This window comes from Perissodus microlepis, chromosome 4 (assembly GCF_051167445.1).
Source record: "Perissodus microlepis isolate ML-2025 ecotype Zambia chromosome 4, ASM5116744v1, whole genome shotgun sequence".
NCBI classification, from domain to species: domain Eukaryota; kingdom Metazoa; phylum Chordata; class Actinopteri; order Cichliformes; family Cichlidae; genus Perissodus; species Perissodus microlepis.
The window spans coordinates 1,678,247-1,705,779 of NC_140464.1; the positions used below are offsets into that span (position 1 = coordinate 1,678,247).

Genomic DNA, 27,533 nt, shown 5'->3' on the forward strand with positions numbered 1-27,533 from the left:
CAGAACCAAAGCGTTTTCAGTGCTTTTATTAATAATGAACTGGTTTCGTCTGTAAAAAGGACAGAGAAGAATGGGGCACACAAAGTTTCCACCAGTTTGAACGTCTTCAGTCCAGTTTCATGTCCGTGTGTACAGACGGTCTCTGCCTACATGTTAAAAATCGAGAAACTTTGCCTCACGCGAGGCGTTTCCGTCTGATCTGCTTTTTAAAAAACATCCAGGTGAGAACATCAACTCGTGTCAGGCGTGCGGGGAATGTTACGAGGTGGAGGCGACGCCGCTATCGTGAATCCGGCCGGCTTCAGTTGGCAGACGGATGGAAGGACAGCTGCTGGGCGGGGTGAGCCTGGACCTGGACAGCTGGAAGACACGAAACACAAAAGCTCGGGATTAAATCCTCCTCACAACCTGGATCGCTGGAATTCAGGCCAGAGCGCCAACTGGAGCCAACAGTCTCCTGCTCGATGGCGCCGATGCACTCCCACATCTTAGATTAGGCTAATTACCATTGATTTGATTCATTTACTAATAATTCAGTGGCCAATAACCCTCAGGTTTCCCTGCAGACGACCCGACCTTCGACTTTGTTTCTGCTGTGAGTTTCATGCGAGCCTGTGTTTGTCTGTCGCAGCAGCAGGAGCTGAGATTTAAGTCTGTGGGAGGTTTGTTCCCCTCACCTTGACCGGGTCCGATGTAGAAGTGTTGCGGCGCCCCCTGCTGGGGCAGCGGGCCGTGCTGGGGGTTGGAGCCGCCACCCTGCTGAGGGGGGGCGTAGTGCAGCATGACAGGCGGGGGGCCGTGGCCGGCAGCGTGGTGCGGTCCCGACATGCCGCCCGTTATGTGAGCCTGCAGAGGACAAACAGGAGAAAAGGGAGAGGTCTCAATGTGACAGCAGGGGGCGCCGAGCTCAAACCTCACTGTTATTAATCAGCTGATTAATACTTTGGTGATTAAATGTTTTTATTTTGGCTGATAAACCATCCAAAACTCCAGGTTTCACGTTTACCTCTGCAAACAACACACGGTGAGAACAGCTGATTCCTGAACCCGACTTATTCTCACATGAATCTAAAGAACGGTTAAAGCGGCAGAAACACCTCCACGTTTTCAAATTTCTTCAAATCAGAAGCTTCATTTTAAAAACCCAAAAATCCCTAACATTGCCCACTCTAAACTCATTAGAGGACATAGCAATAAACCATCAGCTGAAGAAGGGTTTAATATCCCGTTTCTACAGTAACCTCAGAGATGGCTCTCAAGCATCCTCAGAAAAAGAAAGACTTGCATGGTGTCAAGACTTAAAGTGTAGAATAACTACAGAGGAATGGCAAAAAGCCTGCTTGAAAGCCCAAACACAATCTATAAACACCCAATTTAAACTAATCCAGTACAAATGGTTAATGAAACATATATCACCCCAACATTATTAAACAAATTTGACCCCAAAACTCCGGACATATGTGTTAAATGTGGGGGAAAAGGCACACTGATGCACTGCCTGTGGGAATGCTCAGAAATCCAAAAGTTTTGGAAAGAAGTTTTAGAAGTAATTGCACATATTACAAGTGTCAAATTGAATCTATGTCCTAAACTATGCATTCTAGGAATTTTCCCCACTGAAATCCAGCTGAGCAAAGTTAACCAAAAAACCACAAGCTTCTGCCTGTTACAGGCGAAATACAGCATAGCCAAATCATGGAGATCCATTAGTAGACCACACTCGAGAACTTGGTTATCGACACTGTCAAAATCCCACGCTTTGGAGAAACTTACGTCTATGATAAAGGGTAAACATGCTTCCTTTAAAAAAAATGTGGGGAAATTTTTTGTCATTTTTGGAAAGTGAGGAAATGATCGATAGTGAACAGAAATGATTCTATCCATTTAACCTGTATGGGAGACGTAGTGTTGCAGCTGTTAAAGAGAACCTGGGGAGCCTGCGAGTGCTGGACTGCTAAACAGAAGGACAGGAGAAGGGATGTGAAATTAAATGGACTGGAACTGAAGAGGACGCAGCTTATCATTGCAACCGCTAGTTTGGATGCCTCTCTAACTAACTTGACACCCTTGGTCTAAACTTCAGCCCGAAGCCCTGGAACAATGCACTTAAACCTAATGTCTCACTATGTTATACCGTTTGTTTTTTTTTCTGGAGCACTATCTGTTAATCTTTGGTTTTTTTTGTTTGTTTTTTTTTTTGGGGGGGGGTGTTTTGGTTTGTTTTGTTTTATTTTTATTTATATATCTATATGTGTATATATATATATATATATGTATATGTATGTGTGTATATATGAAAAAACTTTAAAAAAAAAAAAAAATAAAAAAAAAAAATTAGAAACACCTCCATGTTCGGTTTATCTCAGGCAGGTGCTCTTCCTGTTCACCTGTGTGAGCTGGCTGATTGACGGGAAGCCGTGGGTCAGCTGCTGGGGCGTGGGCAGGCCGTATCCCTGCATGGCGTAGGCGGCCTGCGGCGAGCCGTGGCCCGGCGGCAGGTTAGGGGGCGTGGGAGCCGATAGACCTCCGGAGTGAAACAAGGACTGAGGTTGAGAAGCGCCCTGACTCACCTGAGGAGTGTGAATCAATACATACATTTAAAACATTTAGAAAAACAAACCTGACGTCGGCGTTATCAATCCACAGTTTCTCCTGACTTTGAACAAAAGCTTCAGATTCGATGGATTAGTCATCGCTGGCGTCAGAATGCACCCACCTGAGCGTGTCCTGGGCTGGGGGCCGTATGCTGGGGTGGGGGGTGACTCCCAGTGGGTGTGGTGGAGGGCTGAGGAGGATGGAGGGAGCCCGAGTGGTGAGTGTGGATGGACTGAGGAGCTGAGAGAGGAGGAAGGATGAACTCTAATCAGCATTCCCACCTCACACAGGTGGGTTAAACCAGTCACACCTTCAACGATTTCAAGCTTTTTATTGTAAATCACTGTTTAAAAAGAGTTTTCACAGAGGAAATGTCCACGATGACTTTATCATCTAAGAGAAGCCGAACAGACCAGGGGTCCGTTCTTCGTACCTCGCTAAGTAAGTTAGCTGGATTTGATTGTTGAGGATTTCGCGTGATCTTGGATTGTTCGGTTCTCCGAAGCTCATCCGGGACTTGCTGTCATAGCAACAGATCCGTAAGCGTAAACCTGCTTGGGAGCAGGCTTACTTTATGTAAACAGGATTAGATCGCGGCCGCTCAGGTATGTCCGCTTCATTTATACCAAAGCAACAGCGATATTTTTCCACTGTTTTCCCATAAATAAATATTATCAATGTAACTAAAGATAATGCAGTATTTGATTCTTTTATTGATTTCATACAGATACATACAGGTCATTTCCTAAAAAAAGGGAAATGTACTATTAATCATTCTATTCCATGTATTTCATTATGTCAGATGTAATTCATATTTTAGAGTAGTAATAGTAAATTACTTCGTGTAATCAAGATGAGAGACCACGGCTATAAAAGCGAAGGTGGATTTGGGAAGCCTGTCGCAGCCATGTCCTGTCCGTTTGTACGCGAGCAACCCATTGCGGAAGGTGCAAGATTGATAAGGAGAGTTTTCAGAATTCAGCGTATATTGCGGGATAGACAGGATCCTTTAGCTCAGCGCGACAGTGTGCTCATAGAGAGATATCGATTTTCCCGTGAGGGTATTATTTACTTAACCAACTTGTTGACGAGGGGGTGCAGGACCACCACCTGTCTCTTTTTGCTCTGCCCTTTTCTTGGTTGCTGTTATAAACAGACAAACAGATTATTTCAGGGTCTCTTTTCAAGAGACTAAAAGCAATATAAGTGATAAATATTACCATTCTGTAGAATATTCTTATATTTCACTTTTACTTGTTCCCATGTTCTAGTGGGTCCTGTTGTGGCTCTAATGTGAAAGAGGATATAATGTAATATAATATAATAAATTTACCCTACCGCCTACTGGTGTTGGCCAGAGGGGCCGATGGCGCGATATGGCAGCCTCGCTTCTGTCAGTCTGCCCCAGGGCAGCTGTGGCTGCACCTGTAGCTGCCTCCACCAGTGTGTGAATGTGAGAGTGAATGAAGCTTTGGGTGCCTTGAAAAGCGCTATATAAATCCAATCCATTATTATTATTAAATCACTTCTGAGTTTAATTTGTCAGCAACTTTCTGCCAGCCCTCTCTCCTTGCTTTTGCAGCCTTTACAGTGTTCCCTTGCGTTTTAATTAAACTCTGAAACTCCTGAAATCCCTCAATCAAGAGTTCTTGCTCTGCTGCCGAAAAATACTGAGCGCGCTCCTTCGACATTTTCGCCGACCAATCAAAGGGTTGCCGATCAATGTTTCTACTATCGACGCGTAGCCCCTTTTAAGCCACCCAGTGATCTCACATTACTTCATCCAGCTGTACTAATCGTCAACAACAGGTGTGTTCGGAGAACCGGAATAGCGAGCTCAAAGTTGGCGCGATGATTTGATCTTGGATGTGGTAAGCGAGGTACGAAGAACGGACCCCTGAGCTGGAACTGTGGGTAAAAACTATTTGAAGCACAAGATGGCGCAGTGACCTTTAACCTTTGCTTAAGCAGACAAATAACAAGCATCTTCTTTACAACAGCAGCCCGAGGATTTTAATTAAAACTGAGGGTTTTAATAATCGATTCATCGATTAAAGCTTGGATAACGTGAAATCGATTCATTAAAATCCTGAATCGATTTTTTTATATAAATGTATTTTGCCCGAAAGGCCAGAATCGCAGGTGAAACCTCACAAAACTTCAACAACCACCAAACATTTAAAACAGTAACTGAGAGCAGGAACACGGCTTCTGCACAGAGACGTAAACACAAAGACCCGCCGACGCATCAGGATCAGTGAGATGTGACTTTCTCACCGACGGCACGGAGACGGTCGGGGCTGAAAGCCGACAGCTCGCTGACTCTGATGTTTCTGCGGGTCGAGCTTTGTGTTTACGTCCTTTTTGTGCTGATTCTGAAGCTGTTAGTTTGATCTCTCTCCAAACAATATGGACCGAACCAGCAGCTTCACATAAACATCTCTCTCTCTGTAACTTCAGAGGTGATGTTCATGTGCTGATTTATGGTTTTCTTTCGTTTTTGATCTACTGCAGAATATTTTTATAAAATCCCAGAACAGGAAAATCACCTTCATGTTTTTCTGTGTTTTATCCTCAGCTGCTTTGACACAAAGGCCTCTGCTGTGACGCTCACACCTTTGATAAAGTCTTGCGTGTGTCAGCTTCCTTTTTATAGATACAAAAATATGTAAATGTACTGATCTGAATTATAATATTTCTGACTGTCTGAGGCAAAATTTCCCCGATTTAAATCGAATTGAATCGAATCTCGAAATCAGTGACGATACCCAGCCCTAGTTTAAACGTCTTTTTTTGCACGATCTGTAAATGTTATTAGTCTTTATGCAGACGACACGATGCAACCACCAAACTCCTCCAGGGGTGTGAAACATCTGGCCCAGAGCCCAGACGAGGCCTGTCTGTCTGGCCCCCTGGATGCTCTGCTGAGAGTGAAAACTGACGAGGTCAGCCCAGATACTGAGCTTTCTGACCAGCAAACCCCAACAGGTCTCCTCCACCCTCATCCTGAACCCCCTCCTCTCCACCAACACCACAGTGAGAGACTGTAGGGAGGAGGTGAAGCACCTGACTGGGTGGGGTTCTCACAATAACCTGCTCTTTGACACCACCAAGACCATCTGTCACCCCGACACTCGTCCCCACCCACTCCACCCTGCCTACACTCTTCTGCATGTATTTGAGCTCATCTCTAATCTGATATTATTCCTGATGTGTTGATGTCAGCTTCATCACAGAGGAGTCGAACGCCGCATCAGGTCAAACAGTCAGAGCTCTCAAATCTGTCTGAACCACAAAGACGTCGAATCGTCTGTTGTTCCTGTAAAGATTCTCAGAGTCTCTAAACGTCCTGTTTCAGCTGAAGACACGTTCAGACTGAAAACTGAATCTACTTCTTCACAAGAAATATTTACTTGTGTGGGTTATTAAGCAGCAACTCTGAGCTGCATGTGAAACAAAGGAGATAAATTTGAAGCTCAAATTTTAACATGCAGCTCCTTTCTTACCGTACATGGCCTGCTGGGGGCCCGGCGGGCCGTCAGCCTGCCCGGGGAACTGGGGGCCCGGAGGCCCGATGGGCTGAGCGGCCCCGGAGGTCAGCATCCTCGCTCCCTGCAGCATCGAGTAAATCGGCTATGATTAAAGAGAGAGGACAAAGTCAGCACCACGTTTTAAAAAGCACAAAAGACGAAACGTGAACTCATCTTCCTGTAAATGTTTCCGTAACCGCCGCAGAGACATCAACAGTACGCGAGCGGCCCGCCACTGAGGTCGCGTGTTTTGTGATGACTGCGCGATAACACATCTCACAGAAACCTGGTTCAGCGACAGGCGAAGAGCACGCTGCACTTACCTGTCCGTGGAAGTGTGGGGGCAAGGCCTGGATCACCTGACTGTACTGCAGGTAGGACTGGGGGTAAGGAGAAGCCACCAGCTGGGGCCCTGCTGCCGAGGCCGAGATCACGGAGGAGGCCGGGGAGCCGTGGTGCTCCGGACGCGGACCCCCGACCAACCCTGGAGCAGAAGAACCCACGAGTTCACTGCAGACTTACACCTGGATCACTGAACTCAACCACCTCCTCAATAAATTTGGACATTTGAACGTCCAACGATCAAACTGCAGGACTAACAGACGCACACAGTGTTTCCTGATCTGAACTGCAGGAAGCGGCACAGGAAAAAGAAAAGCGCTCGTTTCTTCCTCACAGGGACACCAAATATGAAGGCGTGAGTGCGGCGTGTACCTTTGGGTCTGGGGTATTTCCCCTGACTGATGGTCGACACGGTGTACTGATACAGCTGAGGAGCCTGAGGAGGACACGAGGACGCCATTACATCACATCAGTGTCGTCACCAACCCCGCCCCCTGACACGGACATTTAAATAAAAACACACCTGGATGGAGTGTCCCTGCAGGGGGATGGGGGAGATGTAGGACAGGTAGTGTGCAGGTGGGCTGCTGTAGATGGCCCCTCCTCCTGGCTGTCCCGGGCCTGGGAGGACCACCGCGGGGCTGGGCGGGGTCGGCCGAGGCGGGACGGGGTTCGAGGCGGGTTTCTGCAAGTCACAATGAGCGGCATGTTTGAGAAGTCTGCACGAAGCACGCGATTCGGGCGCGACCTCTGACGACTTACCGCGTTTCCTTTAACGGGAAGAAACTCCTTGGCGTTTGGATTCAACGTCGAGTTTTTCACCTGCCTGAAAACATCAGAACCACAGAGACGCGTGAACACGTGTTACAGCGCCATCACAGCGTCTTTACATTTGCTACTCGCTTCACTCACGCTGCAGTCGGCGTCGCCGTCTCCGCTCGCTCGCTGCTCAGCTCCCCTCCGATCGGGGTCGCAGTCGGCCCCTCCGTCCCTGAGGAGCGGGGGCCGGGTGGAGCTGCAGGCAGCAGGGCAGCAGGTGCTGAGATGGGTGGAGCTACCTCTGTAGCCACGACAGGCCTCGGTGGGCTGGGGGACGACAAGGAGGAGGAGGAGGAACACTCCGTGGAGGGGATGGGGCTGTCCTGAAGGGTGTCTACAGAGGCGGGGCTCGCCAAAGGGGAGGAGCTCGCCTGCAGCTGAGTGACAAAGAGGAAGACCTCGAGGTGAGACCAACGACTGCAGACGGCTCCATTTCTTTCATTTTTTTTAAAAAATGACACCACAGCAGGTGACATCATGTGACCACCGTGATTACCCTGAACTCTTTGCCAAACTTGCGGAGCTCCTCCAGCTGAGACCTCTGCTGCACAGACGGAGCTGCGAACAGGAAGAGAGGCGGAGTGAGGAGGGCTGACGAAGGCAGAGGCAGGCGGGTGGAGGTTTTTGTACCTTTGCTGTTCTTGCCGTCCTGTGGAGCGGGCTGACCTTCGGGCGGCTCTTTGGCGGCGTTGCCCAGGACTTCACTCACTGCAGAGGAACACGTTCACACAGGGTTCACACAGCGGTCTGTGAGCAACACGCACGCAGCGCTGCACACGCGACACAAATAAATCAAACATCAGCTCACCGTCCACGGGGAAGAGGGGGGTGGGGCCAGTGGGTTTGGTGGTGGTCGCCATGGTGACAGTGGAAAGGGAGGAGGAACCGGGGTCGACAGACGGAGGATCCTGGGGAGGGGCGTCTGGTTTCAGAGCACGAGATGCTGAAGGACAGACGGAGACGAGGAAGAGGAGGAACAGGTGAGCGTCCAGGAGGAAGGAAGGAGGAAGCTCTGCTCAGCTTTTGTGCATGTGCGTGCGTGCATGTGTGCGTGCGGTACCTGCAGGCGTGGACTGGGAGTTCGGGGTCCGCAGCGTTCTGTTGCTCTGGAATCTCTGAAGGGATTTCGGAGACATTCTGGATGAAACTGAAGGAGACGATCAAACATAGACGTTAGTGCATGATGTGACCACAAGAGGGAGCTGCTCGACACACACAGAAGCTTCGTACCACCGTTCACGGACGAGCGCATGGTGTCGGTTAGCGCCTGCGGGTGCGAGTGTGGAAGAACGTGGTTGGTGTGGGGCGGGCTGCTGGCGGCAGGTGGGCTGCTCCGTGATTGGCTGGGAGAGCAGGCGGTCCTGACAGACATAGGGCTGCTCCTATCAGAGGATGGTTTGGGGGAGGAGCAGCTGGGCGGGAGGTGTCTGGAGGGAGGCGGTGCTGCTCGGCCGGAGGCCCCGGGTCTGATGCTGCTGGCAGACGGGCCAATCTCTCGAGCCCTCTGAGGGAGGGGGACGTACTTCGCCTCCCTGAGAAACAAGGGAGGGAAACAGGAAGCGAGAGCAGCTTCAGGTCGGGAAAACATCTTGGGAATTTCTGAGGTAAATTCAGGCAGGAAAGTTTGTATTTTGGGAATTTTTGGTCATTTTTAAAATGTTTTATTATTTTCTGCCTCGCCAGGTGCGCCGCGTTCCCGTTACCTGCTCGTGGAGGTGAACCCAGGGCTCGTCCTCTCCTCCCGCTCTCGGACCACCGAGCTGTACTTGTCCTCCTCGCTCCTTCCCTCGTCGTTCTCCAAGGAGACGCGGCGGCGGTACTGCAGGCTGCTCTCGATCTCACTGGCTAGCTGCGCCGCCCTAGCCTCCCGCTGCCGGTACACCTCCAAGTTCCCCCTCTGCAAAGGCATGCTGGGAAAAGCATGACAGAAGGAAGGAGAGACCCTCATTTAAAATCATGAAAACTGTGGCAGCCAACGGGGCGCCGACGCTTCACAACATATGTGAACATTTTTATATTTCACGTCTGGCAGACGGAGACACAGCTGGTGAACCTGAAAAGGTTTGTTTCCTTACGTGTACATGGAGAGGCTCGAGTCGTAGGTCGACTTCACGCCGTACGCTTCCTCGTTAAACTTGAACATCTCGTTGGCGTCCCAGCCGTTCGACTGACACAAAAGGAAAAAAAACAAATGAATCTGAGACGTCTCATTTCAGCGAGGTACTCCACGTGAACCCAACAGGAAAATATCTTCAAAATCAGCAGGGCAGTGCTGACAAGCCAAAAGCATCAGTTTGTCCTAAATAATAAAACCTTTCTTTGGAAATAATTCTGCTTCATTTGTTAATAAAACTGTACGTTTAAGATTTACAGGTAAGAGTCCATCTGATTTGTGTCGTTGGTTTTCAAACATTTCAGTAAGAAATTATTATGGTGAAATCGTCTGCTCGGTTCAGCTGTGAGAGAACGGCCTGAAACAGAAGCTGCAGTTCCTCTAACGTCCACCAGAGGCAGCAGTAGAGGTCAGTAAGAGCAGAGGGGGTGCTGCGGGTCAGCGTAAAACTTTCCCTTGGTAAATTAAAAGCATCCTCACCGTGTCCGAGTCCAGGTCAAAGCCGTCTCCGTTTCCATCCCCGTCCCACCGCTGCAGCACCTTCTCCCGGTGCTCCCCGTTCAGCCGCGACGAGCCGATGGCCGAGTCCGTGAACGAGTCTGCAGACACAAAAAAAAAAAAAAAAAAATCAGGCTTCGGTCCGACCACTTCAGATCCTTCATCTCTGCAGCATCCGACGCACAAACCATTTAACACGCCGCTGATCATCACGTTATCCAGTTTTGAATATTTATTACTCGCACAGGTTTCGTCTACACTAGCAGATAATATTCCCCATTAACCCTCCGACTCTCCCCTGAGACCTGGAGCTCACACGCAAACCTGATTTTTGTTTTTTAAAGAAAATAAATGCAGTTCTAATCTAAAGGTGGGCGGAGCCCAGTTACCTCTGACGGCAAAGGTCAAGTCGACGTCCCGGCACGTCATAGTGACGAGGTCAGCGGGGCTGAAGATCATGGTGTCAGTAACATCCTCGATCCTGGGAGCAGAGGGCTGGCTCCCTCCTCCTCCTCCTCCTCCGTCACTCACTTTGTGAACAGCATCCACAGCCAGCTCACACTGACACATGCAGACAGATTACAGCCATTTAACCAGTGAAGCTTCTGCAGGAGTGACCTCACAGGCGGCAGTTTGATGCATCAGAACTGCGTCAAATTGCAAAGTAAAGACTCAGTGATGGTAAAGACAAACCCCCACTATGGGCAGAACTTGGTGACAGTGGGGAAGAAGAACTCCCTTTTAACAGGAAGAAACCTCCAACGGGAGCAGACTCAGACACGAGCAAAGAGACAAAACAGACAGCAGGAGAGAGCCGTGTGTCTGAACCCCTGGGAAGCAAAAACACTGAAGGTCAAAATATCAGCTGTTTTAAAAAAGTCACCTGCGAGCTCAGCGTCTTGAAGATTCCCTCGTACACGGCACCATTTTTCACTCTCACGTCGCAGGTGGAGCCCTGGAAGCAGCAGAGAGGACGGCTTCAGCGCATCTGCGGCACTCAGCCAAAAAACACCAACCAGAAACAAAAAGGCAGAAACGGACTCACCACCACCGCTGTGAGGAAGTGAAGCATGCGCGCGTTGTTGTAGACGCCTTCAAATACCTGCAGATACAGGTGAGGCGTGAGAGCAGGTCATACTTAAGGTGCAGGTAAAGTCAGCTGATTGTGAGGGGTCAGGTGGGAAAACACGAGTACACGTGGACCATCGAGAGGAGCACAGAAATTAACCTCAGCTTCAGGAAACCGCCCTGAAATAAACGAGCCCTCAAACATTTAAGCTTTCATTAAATACAGCGCAGCTCCGCCTCAGCACTGAAGTCTCAGCTGACACCTCGAGTCCACCAATGAAAACACGTTTCAAACATTCACAAGTCAACATTTTAGTTGTTTTATTGTTTGAGAGAAGAAAACGTTAAAGGTTGAGACGCTAACCCAACCTGTCCCAGTCTGAGTTCTCCACAGGCCAGAGATTTAAGGTTAACGAGCCCTGACAGCCTGCCTACCTGTCCAGGTGTACCCCACCTCCCGGCCTATGAGAGCAGGGATAACCTGCAGCTCAAACACAATCCTGAATTGGATAAATGGAAGAAAATGGATGGAAAAAGACGTTTCAGTGGCAGAAACAAGCTTCCACATCTGAGCCTGTGATGACTTATTTTGATGGAGTTTCATAATAAAGTCTTTTATTCAGGCTGTGTTTCCAAACAGCAGGAGCGTGTCAGCTGACCAGACACACCTGTCTGAGACCAGCAGTCACCTGTACTTACAGAGCTGCGCACAGGAGGAGACTGCGTCAGTGGAGGTGGCTTCATGGTGCTCCTGCTCCTGAAAAAGGAGGGGAAAGCGTCAGGTAGACAAATTACAGGTAAAACGTCCTCTGCGCGAACAATGACATCAAAGAGTCCACCTCTGCAGAAAGCCGCCAAACCAGCTGAAGCCTAGCATGCAGTGATCTGGCCCTGCCCGCACACACGGCGCCGTCCCGCAAAGGTGGCGCAGTTTTACCGCAGAATCGTAAAGTAAGCTAGCGCAGCAGGCTAACGGCGCTAGCTCAGGGACACGGCGACTTTTAAACAAACGAACCGCCACAAATGGCCAGAGTGACACGTGCACGAGGCTTAGCGTGTAAATAATACTTTTTAGTCACGTGCATCCCCGTTACTCCGGTGTTGCCGTCCCGGTACGAAGTCACGCGGTTTGACAGGCCGAACACGGCGCACCTGGAAAACAACAACAAAACAGCGCCAGGTGCGCTCGATTTACCGCACCCGGGTCCCGCCGCCCACGTGATGCGGCCCCACTGTGGCGGGCGGCCCGATCCACGGATTCCAGTTCAAATTCAAACGAACGCGTTCATGAGCGGAGCAGCTTGGACTGCGTGTAAACGACCATCCCTGTGACGTAAGCACTCAGCTGCCCCGATGCGGCAACTTCCACGCTACGTCCATACTCACCAGGCCAACCCCGGTAATTAAAACGAGCGCACTAAACGCAAACCCCGCCCACTTATCTACATTAGGCAACCGATTCGTTCGTTTTTGTCGCCGTCGTTTCCTCATTGATTAGGTTTCCTGTCAATCATACGTCACCCTGTTTAAGTAATGTTACATCGACGCTCGCGTGCGTTTTGTTTTTGTTTAGTTTTTAACTTCGCGACAGTAAAAAAAAAAACAAAAAAAACCCAAAAACACAAGCAAAAAAGTACAAACCTGAGAGCCGGTTCAATCATCCTTCACTGGATTTCATCCAGAATCAATTAGCAAACCAATAATTTACTGACTTTAAAGTAATGCATGCACCTTTCAGTAAAGTTCAGATTTATTGAAGCACTTTGCATTTTAAATATGCGCCCATGTCTAAAAACGAGCTGTAATATTAACCAGTACCACCTCAGGTTGTTCGCATCACACCTTGCATCACCATGGACTCCAGATTGTTCCTAACATCTTATCATTTTGAGATCACGACTGTACAAATACACCCATGCCTATCTTGAAGACGAAGCAGCTCCTCTTTTGAACCGAAGAAGCTCAGAAATCTGCAGTTCCTGCAACATCCACCAGAGGCAAACCGAGAGGTCAAAGGCAGCTGTAGCCGCTCGCTTCACCTGAACTGGACCTCTGGACCATGTTTGTGTTGTTGGAGCCCTCTGACCAATAATATGGCTGCTGTGAGGTCACTGTACTAACAGACTGTCCAACAGGTGTGAGCTCCAGTTCTGTGAAACTGCTGGATTTGATTGGATGTTATTTAACCGTTTCACACAGTGGTCACTACAGTTACAGCTATTCAAAGGCTGTTTGCTTGTATGTGTCAGTGTTGATGGTATACTTTCACAAACCACTACATTGGACACTGATGTCACTCCATACCTGCCACCCACTCCAAAGGTGATGTTGTCCACCTAAGTGGACATGTAAAAGTCTTTGAAAAGCACGTTTAAACAAAAATGAAATGAAAAATGAAGTTTAGAAATCTTTTTTCATGCCTTAATATGAATAAAAATACTTAAAACCAATCCAGATTGTCATAATGCATGAAAGTGTTAATTAGCAGGTATCTTAGTCTGTGTGATGCTAAAACCAGTACATCCACATTTATCTAATGGTTTTTAGCCAAAACAGTGCACAATAAGTGTAGCGCCCCCTGGTGTCAGCCACTGCAACTACATTCTACAATTAAATGTAATAAAGGGATAACGTAAAACAAGTGAGATTAAATCAGTAAAACACTGATTTACATGATTAAATATACTGCTGGGATTTTGATCATCTGGTCTTAAATCTGCTGTGGAGCAACTTTTAAGAAAATTTCAGACCAATTATTTTTGTCAGCTTTTTAAAGGTGGATGAACCCGACTCCAATATTTGATCAACGTCTAATAAAACCACAACACCACCCCAGGAAAGGTTTTTAAAAAAAAAAGACCACAGACACAGAGCAGTACGTTTCACTATATTTATATTATATCATTATCATTAAATTCAATGTAGTACCTGAAACTAACCACACAGGCCAGACAGACGCTGCCGTCCGGCTTCAAACACACGGTCCCAGCAAAGAGAGAAAGAGACAGAGAAAGGCACAAAGAGTTCTGAAACTGAGAAAAGGACACAGAACATGATGATGGCGATGATGATCAGACGAGTACATGAGCAAAGGAAAGCAGAGCGAGACTGGGTGGGCTATGACATGAGTAAATGAACTGAGCGACAGATGCAGGCAGAGGTGATGAGACGACACAGAAAGGCACAAGGAGAAAAAGTATTTCATCGACATTTGCTGCTATAATTTTAATGATGCAGGACGAGGCAGAGGAGGAGGGGGGGGACAGATTGGGCGAGGGATCCCGCCACCTGCACAACGAGTCCTATATCGTCATCATTCCTTCTTTTTATCCCCAAACGTAAAAAAGGCACAAACATCTGAACTGAATCACAAGATGAGTCGGAACAAGTGTAACATGAAGCGTACGAAACAAAGACAAATGTAATACTATTACTCTGACCCTCAGTATTATTATTTCCATCTTATTGGTGCTGAACCATCAGCTCTGAGATCAGATTCTTTCTGAGCGTCGGAGAGAAAAAGCGAGAGAAAGAGAGACATCTACACCGAGTGATGCTGCTGAGTGACTGAGGTAAATGTTTCCTGCCTGATCCAGACCCGACCCGCCTCCTCTCAGGCGGCGCCAAACCAAACTCTTTAAAAGAAAAATAAACTTTACTGCTCAGGACGTACGTCTCAAAGGTACGACTGATTGCGCAGCACGGGGGGGGGAGGTGCACATGATGTCACTGCACGTCGTTATTTACAAAAGTTAAAACATTCTTGGAGGCCTGAATGGTCACTAGTGGGAAAAATTAATTAAAAAAACAAAACAAAAAAACAACTATAAATATCACTCTAAATCAGGGGTGTCAAACATAAGGCTCGGGGGCCAGGATTGGGTCATATCTGAGTCATATCTGGCCCACTGGATGTTTTTGGAGAAGGTGGAGGGTGGTGTAGATTTTAGTTTTACAGCTTTTCCTGCTGATAATGACCGCGGCCAATCACATCGCACCAAACTACGTGAAACTGAAATGAGAACAGCTCCGCGTCTTCAGTAACTGCTACAGAAACGACGACATCAGCGTCGACACGTGCACGCCAACATCAGTGTAACATGTAGAAAAACAGACACGCTGCTGAATGTGCGCTTTTTCCTTACATTAACATGTCAGGGGTTTTTAAACATGGTTACACTTTCTTACACTGAAAGGAGAGTCTCACTGACCCCGCCCACTTAAAGTCACAGTGGGCTCCACGTGGCCCACGGTGGACGAGGAGTTTGAGCCCTCTGCTCTAAAGGAATCCTGCTGTGATTCAATTAAAAAAAATTAAAGTTAAAATGAGAGTTTCTGTAGCTGTCAGTGCGCTGGCTGCACAGGCCGGGGACACGTTTAACAATTTAAAACAGTCGTGACGGACGCTGCAGGGAAACGTTAAGATTTTTATTTGTCACCTCATGAATGCATCACAATGTAAAGTGCGGTGAGGCGACTGTTGTGATTTGGTGCTATATAAATAAAATGTAATTAAATTTTGTAAATGTACCAATTTATGGCTCTATTAAAATTTTATTAAAATTCTCAAAAACTGCATTTAAATTTGAAAAACAAAAATCTGAGGAGCCGAACCAAACGCCACTGATGACATCTGATGTTTTAATGCTGACGAACTCCGACTCCACTTAAAAATGTCCGTTTAAGACCGAGGAACGGGTTTTTTTAAAGACGTACGAATCAAGTCTGACTTTAAGCTAAATTAAAAGAAAGCCATTTTAATGCTCACGAGTCCATTAAGAGTGATGCCGACACCACAGGCCAAACTAAACTTACACGTGATATTTTAAAGGAAGTGACGAGCAGCTCACCGAACATTGCCCCCGCCCCCCCGTGATGAAGGTGATGATTGGTGGACTCAGTCCAACAGCAGCGAGTATCGTTACAGTCTCACACTGGCAATAACGACGTTTAATATAATAAAAAAAGTTAACGCACCGATTTGTGTCCAAAAGTGAAAATAAAACAAAGCCCAAAATATGCTCATACACTTCAAGAACTAATGAAAGTAAATCTCTCATGAAGGCGTCAGCCTGCGGCGCCTCACATTCAGTCAGTGTTTTTCCTTGGATCCGATCATCACCGACCAACAAACATCCCGGTGCAGACGTCACCATCGTGTTGTTTTAAAGGCGTTTCTAGAATAAATAATAGCAGCAGCTGAACGTACCGTCAGCTCAGTGAGAGCGCCACAGTGAAACGACAACATGCACCTCGGCGTCCTGACGACGCTAAAAACCAGACGGTATTTAGGATGAACGTTAGGAAAAACGTGATTCCACCATTTAAACTAAGACCTGTGAAAGTGAAGCAGTGAACGTAAATAGTGGCTTTAGTGTTAACATCATCTGTAGTATTAATACAAGCAGTCACACGTTGTGTGGGCGGAGTTTAAATGTTAGTGTGGGGGTTTATAAACTGCTACCTGGCCGAGCGCGGCTTCAGAAACTACATTTTTATTCAACATTTCCGTCGCTTTCGGTTTGCTGCGGCGCCGCGATATTTCGGGTCTGGCTGCCAAAGCAGGAATATCTGTAGTATGTTTGGCCTCTGGCTAGCGTGTGCCGTCCTGACAGGACCGCTGTGAGGTATCGTCGGGTCTGCTGGCGTCACAGGGCTGAGCCTGCTGCGAGGCGTGCCGGCAAAATAAAACAAAGCTTATCTGACTATAAAGAAATGTACCGCTCGTTAGTGTCGTAAAGCTGCGCTCACCCGCCTCTACGTCTCTCTCTCACATAGTGTTAGTACTTTTACTCCTCCCCCTCCTCCTCGCTAACAAAATTAAAATACTGGTTATGAATGGCTATGATGTACGCCGCCTCATCCAATCCAACTTTCACGCACACTCAAACACGCATACGCCTCCTCCTCCATCAGAAGAAGGAGTACTGGTTATCGATGGCTCGGGGCACCCTCGCTCCCTCCCTCTCTTCTCCGTCTGCAGCTTCTAGTTGGCGGAGAGGCGTGTCCCTGTCCCTCTCCTCCCAGTCCTCCACGCCGCCTCCGCTACCGCCTCCACTTCCTCCACTTCCTCCTCCGCCTGTGGTTGTGACTGTCACTGCCGACACCGCTGCTGCTGCTCCTCCAACCTCCATTTCATTTCCTCTCTCCTGGGGCGGAGTCGGGGGTGGGGGGCGGCCCGGCGGCAGGGGAGGAGGCTGAGGAGGGCTACGGGGTCTGCTGGTCAAGTCTGCAAGGACAGAGGAGAGGAGGAGAAAAGGAAGAAAAGGGGAAGGGGGTAAGAGAGGGAGAAGAGTGTAAATAAAGGCAGAAGAGGAGGAGGATGAGGAGGAGGGGGGAGGAAATAAGGCCGAAAGTGAAACAGTCGGAGGAGAGGAAGATGAGAGGTGGGAGACAAAGAGAGACGACAGTGAGTGGCTGGTTAGGTGGGAGGAGTCAGCGGTCGTCAAGTCCATGGGAGTCATGGAGGCAGTCCAATTCAAGGTAACACACACACACACACACACACACACACAGGTCTGAAACTAAAGTTGAACATAACCAGGATAACCTTATCTGGCTTCAGCCACGCTAACGTCATTACTCCTGCTAACAGGTCACATGACTGCTCATCCACTCAGTCAGGCCGGGGTTTATAAATGTTGTTCGCTCTTAAACTCACCTGTTTTCTTCTAAACTCAGATTTTTCCCACAAAACATTCAAAGTTTCCTTTTAAATTTTGGGCAGTTATCCTAAAAATCCCCCCCCCCTCCCCCAGTATAGCTGCCATTTATTCAGGCCACCTTTAAAGTAAACAGGAAATTAAATAAAATGAACTCTCTCCTGATTGGCTGTGGAGTGTCACATGACCAGAGCCAAACTAAAACCCAAACACATCATTCGTTCATTCACTTCCTCGCTCTCTCGCTCTCTCAGCCGAGTCCGGTCTCACTTACACACAGTCAGAGATGGGGGTTGATGGAGAGTCAGGATGGCGCGTGGTGATGACATCACAGGCTGTAGGCCGACTGCCCGCCCTGTCCCGGCCTGCAAGGGGCGAGCCAACGGATACAAGACAACAACAGAGAGGTCAGAACAGCGATGGGTGCAGTAACACAGGACAGATGGAGCAGGGGTGGAGGTGGGCGGAGTTTCTCCTCACAGGTGTGACGGCACTCCTGTTTGATCAAACCACCCAAACAATGTTTTCAGGCTCTGATTCTGGATCGGTCGCTGTTTCCCCGTCACACTCGTGCTGTCGTTAAAGCATTTTTAGCTGAGAATAAAACTCCAGGATCTTATTTTCAGCAGGTGAGACTTCATGCTGCCAGGCCGAGGTCACAGCCGAGGTCACAGCCATCAGGACGTTTTAAATTTAGCAATTAAACAGCAACTTTTAAAATAAAATATTTAATCTGGAGACTTTACTGGCAGGACATCAACATCGGTATAATAAATATCCCAGCAGACATGAAGATAAATGATGATTACACATGAACAGAACAGGAAGTAGTCTGCAGGAAGGAGGGAACACATGACGTGTTGGTGGCATTACTAACGTGACGCGGGCAGATGGCAGGTCATGCGGGGTTTGTGTAAAATCCACAGACGAACACGTTAAACAGGTTTGCTTCCAGCTGGGTTACACCTTACAGGTGACCGCCGGGCTCTGCAGGTGTCTGCACACCTGACTGAGCAGTTTCAACTCAATGCAACTTAACACGGTTGCTACGCGACAGCAAGGCTGACCACAGGAGACACAGCGCCTACTTTTCCAGCAGCTGCACATCTGCAAGTTGCTTTGCAACCCCTTGCCTCCTCCTCAGGGCTCTTTTAAATTCACTTTTCATCCAGTTTAATTTTAAATGGAAATTCCAAGAACAGGAACGCCTGAATCCCAACGAATAATAATTTCTGAAAATGGTGAGACAGTATCAGTGATGTCATAACAGTTGTTAGATGATCAAAGATTCAAACTCATTTCTTTAAGTCTCGTCTGATTTGTCATCAATTAGTCGCCGGGAACACCTGGTGTTCTCACTCGTACCTGGCTGCCGAATGGCGGTAGCTCCCACGAAGCTGATGAGCGTGACGTCGGAGGCGCCGCCGGACTCCAGGGGGATCGGGTGCACGCGGAAGTGCTCGAGCATGTCGAAGATTGACTGGAACCACAGGTGCTGCACTCGACACTGACCGTCCTCATTCAGCGAGAGGCGGAGGTGCTGCGGGGAAGAAGGCAACGACACGTTTAAAGCGTACGCATCATCACGTCACCCAAACTTGAACCAGTTCGTCAAACAGGACGGATAAGAGATCCTCTTTGTGATCCAGACTAATATCTGCCGGGATGCTCTCGTCTCACCTTGGCTTTTCCCTGGAAGTTGAAGGTGAGGACGTATTCTCCGCGCCGTGTCTCGCTTTGACGGACCAGAAAGACGCCGTGGCTCGCCGGGCCTCCAGCCAGCACTAGCTGAGCGGCTTTGAGGCGGGACAGCGTGCCGTGGAACCACTGACACTCGCTGAGCGGGTGCTCCACCGCCTCAACCGGCGTCACATCAGAGAAGAGGAAAGACCCTGGGTGGAGGAAGGGTTTGTGTAAACCTTTAAAGCTAGTAAGGTCATCACGCTGTGACGTCACAGCATCGATATACCGCCATCACCCAACAAATCTCTACACAGAGACAAGAATCTACTCCACATTTAGCAAAGCTGATTCAACCGTTTGTGCAGATATTCTGATGCATGTCTGACATCATTACATGTTGTACACGTGACCACATTACACACCTACAGCACGCCACCTGAAACGGCAGAGGCTAAAGCTGGATGTGGATCATACATGTTCAGATGCATCAGAATTCTTCAGGCGTCACAGAAATATTTTTGAAAAAATAAAATAAAACAAATCTCTGGGTCAGGCTCACCTGTGGCGTCTGGTGTCTCAGCAAACGGTGTGCCGAGACTAGCCCCGCCCCCTCCGTGAATCCGGCCATCTGGTTCATCGAGAGGCGCTCGAGGTGGCAGCTCGGGCGGGAGAGGATCCATCAGAGGAGAGGAGCCTCCGATCCCACCGTAACACACTGATGTGAAGAAACGAGCGGAGATGGTCAAACGCTTTTATGCAGTGTGTGTTAGACGTACATGAACAGAAGCTCCGCCCACATCGGGGGGGGGGGGGGGGGGGGGGTCTAGGTTCAGTAAACTCACACTCCATGCTCACCTTGTGAAAGGCGGTCACCGATCTCAGGCGTCCCGCTGATGTCCAACGGCCCCCCGCACACACCCTCGGCATCTTCCTGTTCACTGTGGGAGGGAGAATGTGGTTATAGCCACACCCACAACCACACCCACATATGGAGCTGGTCAGGCAGCATGCCACTGCTGCTTTGTGTTTGCTCACCTGAGACAGATGCCGTTCCTGATGTCACTGAGCCACGCCCTCATCTGAACGGCGTCTCGCGTCTCGATCACGTACTGCGTCGTCCCGTCCAGCTGAGAGCAGAAAGAACGCGCTTCATGTTTCAGTGAAACCTTCATGTATGAAAACGCCACCGCTTAAACATTTTCTGTGAGAACAGGAAGTGCTTCGATTCCTAATATCAGTTTAGGCCCCTCCCCCTCATTCCCAACAGATTAGTTGCACAGTGGAAAACCCCCCACTGTGCACCGATGGTGCTTTGAGTCCATCGATGCTCAGCTTCACCACATTTGTGTTCCACAAAAATAAAAACCCTGCACAGGCTCCAGATTCTTCTGACCTGCTTTCGCTCGCACGTCTCTGGATTGTCACATTCTTCCTGCTGGTTTAGTTCCTGCGGCTAAAACAATGACGTGGCCTGTGTTCATGCGGTACGCCTTCAGCCGCCTTTAGCTTTCAGAGACTACATTCTGCACATTGCATACACGCATCTAATTGCACTGAGCGGCCGGCACGTGATTGTTTGTGTAGACATAAGGATCAAATCCGATGGTTGACGGTGTGATTACCTGCAGCAGGAAGGTGTTCTCCTTGTCGGGGACCTCGAGCGCCGTGGTGCTCCTCACATCCACGATGGAGCAGCAGGGGACAGTCAGCCGAGGCTTCGATGACTGAGACAAAAGGTTTGCCGTTTAGGTATAGAGCCACACAATTTAGCAGCAGGTCAAAGGTCGTGTGTTCAGGCAGCTGGAGAAGTGTGGGTGATGGTGACAGTGGCAGTCCTACCACTCCTGACCAGTACCAACCAGGACAGGCTGAGCTACAAGTTATTCTGCTGACAGCTCCAACACAACCACCTTTAAATGCCTGACTAATGAACCAATCGACTGACGGCTCAACACATTTAGCTGTTGTAGGGTTGATGGTAGGAAGTGAAGCTTTGTCACCTTTGTGGACTTTTTAAAGGCTCCTGTGACCCTCAAAGCTTCAGAAGACCCCAAATAAAAACAGGATTTAGACATTTACACCACTTTTCGTACTGATGTTTGAGCTCGTGTGATTTTTAGGCTACTTTTCTGCAATATCGTTTTTTTAATGATTCTGCTGCTGCAGATGTTCATTGATTCAAAAATAAATAAAAATTCGAGTCGTTTCTCTTTGACCCGTTTTGAGCACCAACACAAGTTAAAAGGTTTACTCAGAACTCACTTTGGGTGGGATGAAGAATTCCAGGTAGTACTCCTCCCCACGCTCGCCACCTTCTCTGTCCCGCTCTCGGAGGACCAGGCGACATTTGTGCCAGCGTCCTCCCCTCCAGGGCACGTTCCCCCCGCTGGCGAGAGACTGCACTGGTGGCGGCTGTGCTCCAGGAGACTGCGCTGAGGCAGGATTGTTGTCCGTACTGTGATGCAGCAGACCGAAGGAGAAGCCGGAGAAGCCGTGGCTGCCGCTCCACTCGTCACTGGATGAGCTGACGCTCACCCCGCCCTCCCGTACCAGCCGGCCCACCTTCCTCGGAGGACCCATGGCGGCGGCGCTGCTCGGAGGCAGCGTTGCAGAGTGCGAGCTGGAGGCGGTCGAGGTGAGGATGGGAGGAGGGGATCGTGACAATCTGAGCTTCTCCAGACGATGGCTCCACTTCTCCTTCTCGCCTCCTTCGCCGTTGCTCCGCCGCCGATCCCGAGCGGCTTCTGACAACGACAGGGAGGTGGCGCTGCTCGACGACGAAGGGGGCAGTGAGGAGGAGGAGGAATGAGGAAGCGAGAGGGGCATGGACAGAGAAACAGGCATGGAGGAGGTGGGTGTAGGAGGCTGAGTGCCAGAGGTCCTCTTAGAGGTGTCCTGCACGCCCATGGTGTAGCTGTAGCTGGAGGGCAGCTGCGCCTGCGTGGCGTCGCTGGAGGAGCTGCGCCAGTGCAGGATGCCTCGCACGCTGCCCCGCACGCTGCGCCCCACGTTCCGCAGCGAGAAACGCTTCTTCAGCTTGTTTTTGGAGGAGCCAGGCGTGCCGCTCGCCTTGGAGCCGGGCGGAGGAGTGACTGAGGAGGGTAGATTCTGAGGAGTGTGGGAGGAGTCTGCGTTGTCCACCTCTGACAAGTCCGCTTCCCGTTCTTCTAGCTCTTCACCGACGGACGCCGCCCCGAGCCAGCTGTCCTCCTCTTCCTCCACAGGCGCGTCGCCGTTCCCTGGAGCCATCATGCTCCGACTCTCCTCACGCCTCCCGTTGTTCCCTCCTACTGAAGAGCAGCACGATGACGAAGATGATGGAGGCATGACTTGGCTGTGGGCATAAGAATCCTGAAACCTGTCCCCGCCACGGTTCTCCAACACAAGACGTGCCGGCGCTGGCTTCGTGCCCCGCGTCGTGTTAGTCGGAGGGCACAGGGGGACCGCCCCTCCAGTCGTGGACAGCGGCGAGACCGCCTCCTCTTCCAGAGACGTAGCGTCTGACTGGGGAGCCCAGCTCACCATTTCATCCCGTGCAGAGGAACAGCTCGGCGGGAGAGCCCCCTCCAGCTCGCTCTGGAAATGGCGAACGAAGCGGTCGGTGAAGCGGCGGCAGAAGGCAGCGGCAGAGTCTGCGGAGTAGTGCGGGTTCTCTAAGAGAAACGCCCGGAAGTGACGTGCAAAGTCGCCGGCTGCGACGCGGGCGTGGAGCTCACAGAATTCGGTCCAGCTCAAGCAAGGTGAGGGCGATGGCGTGGGCGTGTCCGACAGCGAGGACGGATGGGCCTGGGATGGCGGGCTCATCAGCGGAGGGAGAGGGGGAGGGCGCGAGGACAAGGGCAGCAAGGAAGGAGAGGGTGGGGAAGGAGAGGGGGAGGGAGATGGCGGTAAAGGGGAGGAGTTTGCTGCCCGTGGGCTGGGTGGGGTTAAAAGGGAGCCGTTCATCCTCCTGAAAGGCGTGAGGCGCCGAGGGGCTCAATGATCAGTCAGATTACTTCAGTGTGGGGGGGGCACCTGCACCACATCAGTCTACCAATTTACAAACGAGGGTGAAGCTCTGCCCCATCGAGGGAGAAGAAAAAAACAAAACAAAAACCCACGATAACGACGGCGTTTAGAGGCGGTCAAACTTCTGCTACATTATTTATGAGACTAAAGACTTCAGCCAGAAAAAAACCAAAGCAAAGAGGCTCCCACACAGGAAACGTGCAGTCTGAGGAGGTTAGACGATTCACGAGGTCCGCCTCTTCTTCAATGTCTGTCTGTATGACAGAGGAGCGCCGCCACATCCTAGAGAAGGAAAAAAAAAACCCGTTAGTGACACGAGCAGAAACAGCGTCTGCACACTTTAACTGTTGAAGCATGACGAACATGCCAGAGATCAACGACGGCCTTTAATGTCTGGAAATCTTTTTGTGATTCAAGTATTTTTTATAGGAAACAGACCCACACATGAAGCGCTGATCAGGTGACCGGTGGCGCCGTTGGGATCAGAACACGTAGAAACGACACGACAATCGGTTTGAGGCTTCGCTGAATCGTGAGCTCAGCTTTCACTTTTTGTAATACCTGCTCTGATTTTCCCAACATCCACACCGGAATAATAAAAATATAAAACTGATCTGATGATTTTGAAAGAGCGATTTCTTTCTAAGTTAATTTTTTTTTTTTTTTTTTAAATAACTGTCACAGATGCAAATTTAACATTAGGGTGACGTTGAGACAGGAAGTGATTCAGTCATGCTTCGTTTTTGCTCAAACGTTGCAGGATTCAGCTGCCAGATTTACCACAGCGTCATGCCCATCAGTGCTATTCTGCACGCTCATTGGTAATCAAGTGGAAGCTGAGGCAGGATTAACTCACGACCCGCCCATGTCGCCAGCAGTTATTTCACTCATCGTGACTTCATGTTGGACTGGACGCCTCTCGAGATCATGTCTACCTTCTAACGTCGAGTTTTTAATTTTTCTTCTTCAGACTCGTCATTTAAAACTTTGCGTTATTGTTGAATCAGTGTTGTGGCTCCTTCAAATTGCTCAAAGAATTTTGGGGGTTTCGAGTTTGGTTCTTATTTTAGATTCTTAAATATGATTCAGTTTTATGTTACATTTTTTATTTAACTTCCATTTGAAGTGATTTTATTAGAGGCTGCGTTTAATGTTTTGGCTGCTGTAACAGGAAGTCTTTTGGATAGCAGATGTCTCATCTCATCGTAAGCACGTGTCATACTTTGAACTAAAAATCTTCACTTCAGTTTCTGAAGTTTGAGGGCATTTAAGCATTCAGTATCAACAGGTATAAAGGTTTAAGCCACTCATTTCTTTAAATTTTGCTTACTGGGAGCCTCCAGATTTCTGAAGGTCTTTTAAAGTTTTTATTTGGACATTGGCTGCTTTTTCACTCATTTCCAGTCCAGTTCTTGTACCTGAGATTTTGTTAAGACTGAACTTTGACCTATGAATCACTCAAAGATAAAAAGGCTCCTGACTCAAAGGATGAACCAGTGCTGTGTCCACACATAATAGGAAAAAAGTTTGATCTTTAGGCTCTTTGTCACCAGCTGCCTGTCACAAAAATACATTTCTTATTTCATTGGCTGAATCTAAAGTACACAAGATATCACGATTTGAAAGACAAGATGGTGTTTTTGCATCTGGACCTTCAGCTGACCGTCTAACGTTCACTGCAGCCTCATCAGAAACAGTGTCAGTAGAGGGCTGGCTGTCCAGAATCAGTTCTTAAGGGAAAGCGGGGAGTTAAGGCTAAGCTATGCCACATTACATATAAAACACGGTGGAGGCTCTCATTTGCATTTTAGTCAGTGGTGTTTGAGATCTTTGAAAAGCACCATCAGAGTTTGATCAACCGTGCAAAACCATCGGGAAAAATGATTTTCAGCCTGACAAAGATGCCAAACACCGCCAGAAGAGAGCAATAGTAGAGTATTATCAGTCATGGATCAACATTACTGAAGCAGTCTGGGATCATCCTGACACAGAACAGAACAAAGAGGCAGAAACATCCAAAAGAGCTTTGAATATCCTTCAAGAAGCCTGAAGATCCTCACAGAAACTTCTGGCTACGCTGAAGAATAAAGGCGCTCACACCAAACACTTACTTTCAATCTCACTAGAATTACACTCCCATTTTTGGCTTATTAACTACATTTCCATGTATGCTTGGCACACGTTTTCCTACAATATATAAAGACATAAGACGATTCAAGACTTTTGCACACTCCTGTCCAAAGACCAAACGTTCCAGTTTTTGTATATTAAAGATTGTTTGCTCACAGGGTTCTCGAAAACTGATTTATTGATCATTTTATTCCTAAAAATATCATTAAAACGGTTTTTTAAGTATCATTTTATTTTGACCGCTGTTACCTTTCACCTTAATGACAAAAGAAACGAACACTTCCCCCAGCATCTGATTATTGATTACAGATTATTGATAACAGAGCGTCTCACAGCAGCGTTAGGTGGCTCGTTAGCATGCTAACATGAACTAGCAGTGTGCTCATTCAGCTTCTTTAAAGACGTGCAACGTTAGCTGGCTAACGTTAGCCCCACAGACTCGACGTGCCCACGCACCTGCCCCTCAGTCGCGCCTGTGTTCAGTCAGCTGTTGCTGGTTTAAGTGGTCAGAGAGAGGATGACCACACACTGAATCATCCCACAGCAGTTGTAGCCAAACATTCCGCGAGCTAAGCTAACCGTTAGCCAGCTAGCTAGCTAGCTATTAATAAACCTAGCTATCAGTGTTTCCTGAGCACAGCGCGCGGCGTCTCGTGTACCTGCAGATCACAGTCCCGTGTCTCCATCCGTGTCTTTGGCTGAAGCTGGCACCATGCGTTTCATCTCTCCTCCTGCCTACATAACGGGACAAACTGCTTGTTATTATTGTTGTTGCTGCTGCTGCTGCTGCTGCTCGTGCTGCTAAATATGAATATTGCTATGCCTTGCCTGGACCCGTTCTTCTCGCAGTGGCCTAAATCTCGCGATCGTTGGCAGGTCGACGAGTACAGCCTTTATATGACAGCGAAACAGCTGGACTCAATAATGAGGATTATTTTCAACAACAACAATAACAATAAACTTTAATCGTTCTAAATCGGAATTAGAAAAAATTAAAAAGCGATATTAAAACATTAGAAAATACACGAAATACAAACTAAATATTTTAAGACATCGATAAAACGTTATGGAAAAAAGCCAGTCTATTGAATTTATTTTCTTTTAATAAAAAACTGCTCTACTAGTAAGAGGAAGATTTGCCATTTACTGTTACTGTAGAAGTGATATTACTATAAGAGTAATATCTATAACTATAATTTTCCCATATTTCTGAAAGACCTGAATCAATTACACTGTAATTACTGACATATTGCCTCTGAGATTATCCCACAATATGCTTTTGATTTTCTGAATATTTCCAAATTTAACATGAGAAAAACTGTACCTTTAACTCACCATACAGCCACTAGATTTTCATCAAACAGCTGATAAAAAAAAAAACGTATAAATAAACGTAAAAAAAAAATAAATCAACGTCTTGATGCATGCTCAATCATTCAGGTAAGGAAATCCCAAAAGGTTGATTCTGTTTATCTGCATGTAGCGTCACTGAAAACACTAAGTGCAGATAGACAGAATCAAGCTTTTGGGAAATAAATATACATTTACAGGATGTTAAAGGAAATAAAATACAAGAAGAGCACCTCCTCTACCTATTCTGTGTGGAATCCACAATATAAGGGAAGGAAATCTTTTTCCTGCTGTTTTTAATCAAGTAAAGTCAGGGTCTAAGCGATAACTAGTCAATAATTTAAAGGAAAGCAGCAAATCTTCACATCTAAGACTTGAGAATAATTTGTTTCAGGCATCTTTTAAAGGGAAACAACTAAAGGAGAGATAATCAAATGAAAGAAGAGCCGAAAAAATGTCTTCATTGCTTCAAGTGACAAGTTGAGTTAATTTTGTTAATATACTCAGTTTTATGGCCGTAAAGTCTAATATTTAAAATGAAATGATAATCAAACCAAAATGACAATTGTATTATATTTCACTCTGACTTTATTGTTTTGGCATGTTTATGCCAGATATATATAATGTATATATTGACAAATCAAAACACGTGTTTTTTTTCCAGTGCAAAGAACAAGTAAAAAAACATGAACATCACATTTAAATCAGTATTTTTATTTTTTTTTATTATTCTTT

The 27,533-nt window shown here is 48.0% G+C and overlaps 2 protein-coding genes across 6 annotated transcripts; both read right to left on the reverse strand.

The window, feature by feature from the left end:
- Positions 1 to 10: 10 nt before the first annotated feature.
- On the reverse strand, positions 11 to 12,311 carry atxn2l (ataxin 2-like). 4 transcript variants are annotated; one of them, XM_084924988.1, is made up of 23 exons: positions 12,166 to 12,311; positions 11,665 to 11,722; positions 10,943 to 10,999; positions 10,781 to 10,852; positions 10,287 to 10,458; positions 9,880 to 9,998; positions 9,362 to 9,453; positions 8,990 to 9,196; positions 8,517 to 8,818; positions 8,347 to 8,433; positions 8,095 to 8,229; positions 7,917 to 7,994; positions 7,783 to 7,844; positions 7,380 to 7,663; positions 7,230 to 7,293; positions 6,991 to 7,152; positions 6,840 to 6,903; positions 6,449 to 6,609; positions 6,102 to 6,228; positions 2,717 to 2,835; positions 2,388 to 2,570; positions 678 to 846; positions 11 to 360 (listed from the first exon to the last, which is right to left on the reverse strand). In XM_084924988.1, the coding sequence occupies exons 2-23, from the start codon at positions 11,707 to 11,709 to the stop codon at positions 302 to 304; spliced, it is 2,820 nt and encodes a 939-aa protein (XP_084781114.1). In that variant the 5' UTR covers positions 11,710 to 11,722; positions 12,166 to 12,311; the 3' UTR covers positions 11 to 301. The 4 variants fall into 4 exon arrangements, with proteins under 4 accessions (XP_084781114.1, XP_084781113.1, XP_084781112.1 ...); XM_084924987.1 differs by lacking the exon at positions 12,166 to 12,311 and adding an exon at positions 12,034 to 12,159; XM_084924986.1 differs by lacking the exon at positions 12,166 to 12,311 and adding an exon at positions 11,805 to 12,142.
- Positions 12,312 to 13,841: 1,530 nt separating this feature from the next.
- Positions 13,842 to 26,315, reverse strand: sh2b1 (SH2B adaptor protein 1). Of its 2 annotated transcripts, none has more exons than XM_084924990.1 (10): positions 26,277 to 26,315; positions 26,108 to 26,183; positions 21,573 to 23,600; positions 20,933 to 21,034; positions 20,346 to 20,437; positions 20,166 to 20,248; positions 19,870 to 20,025; positions 19,308 to 19,519; positions 18,993 to 19,167; positions 13,842 to 17,194 (listed from the first exon to the last, which is right to left on the reverse strand). In XM_084924990.1, exons 3-10 carry the CDS (start codon positions 23,253 to 23,255, stop codon positions 16,878 to 16,880), a joined length of 2,820 nt encoding a protein of 939 aa, XP_084781116.1. In that variant the 5' UTR covers positions 23,256 to 23,600; positions 26,108 to 26,183; positions 26,277 to 26,315; the 3' UTR covers positions 13,842 to 16,877. The 2 variants fall into 2 exon arrangements, with proteins under 2 accessions (XP_084781116.1, XP_084781118.1); XM_084924992.1 differs by lacking the exon at positions 26,277 to 26,315 and adding an exon at positions 17,902 to 17,992 and having other exon boundaries at positions 17,049 to 17,194; positions 26,108 to 26,270.
- Positions 26,316 to 27,533: the final 1,218 nt, after the last annotated feature.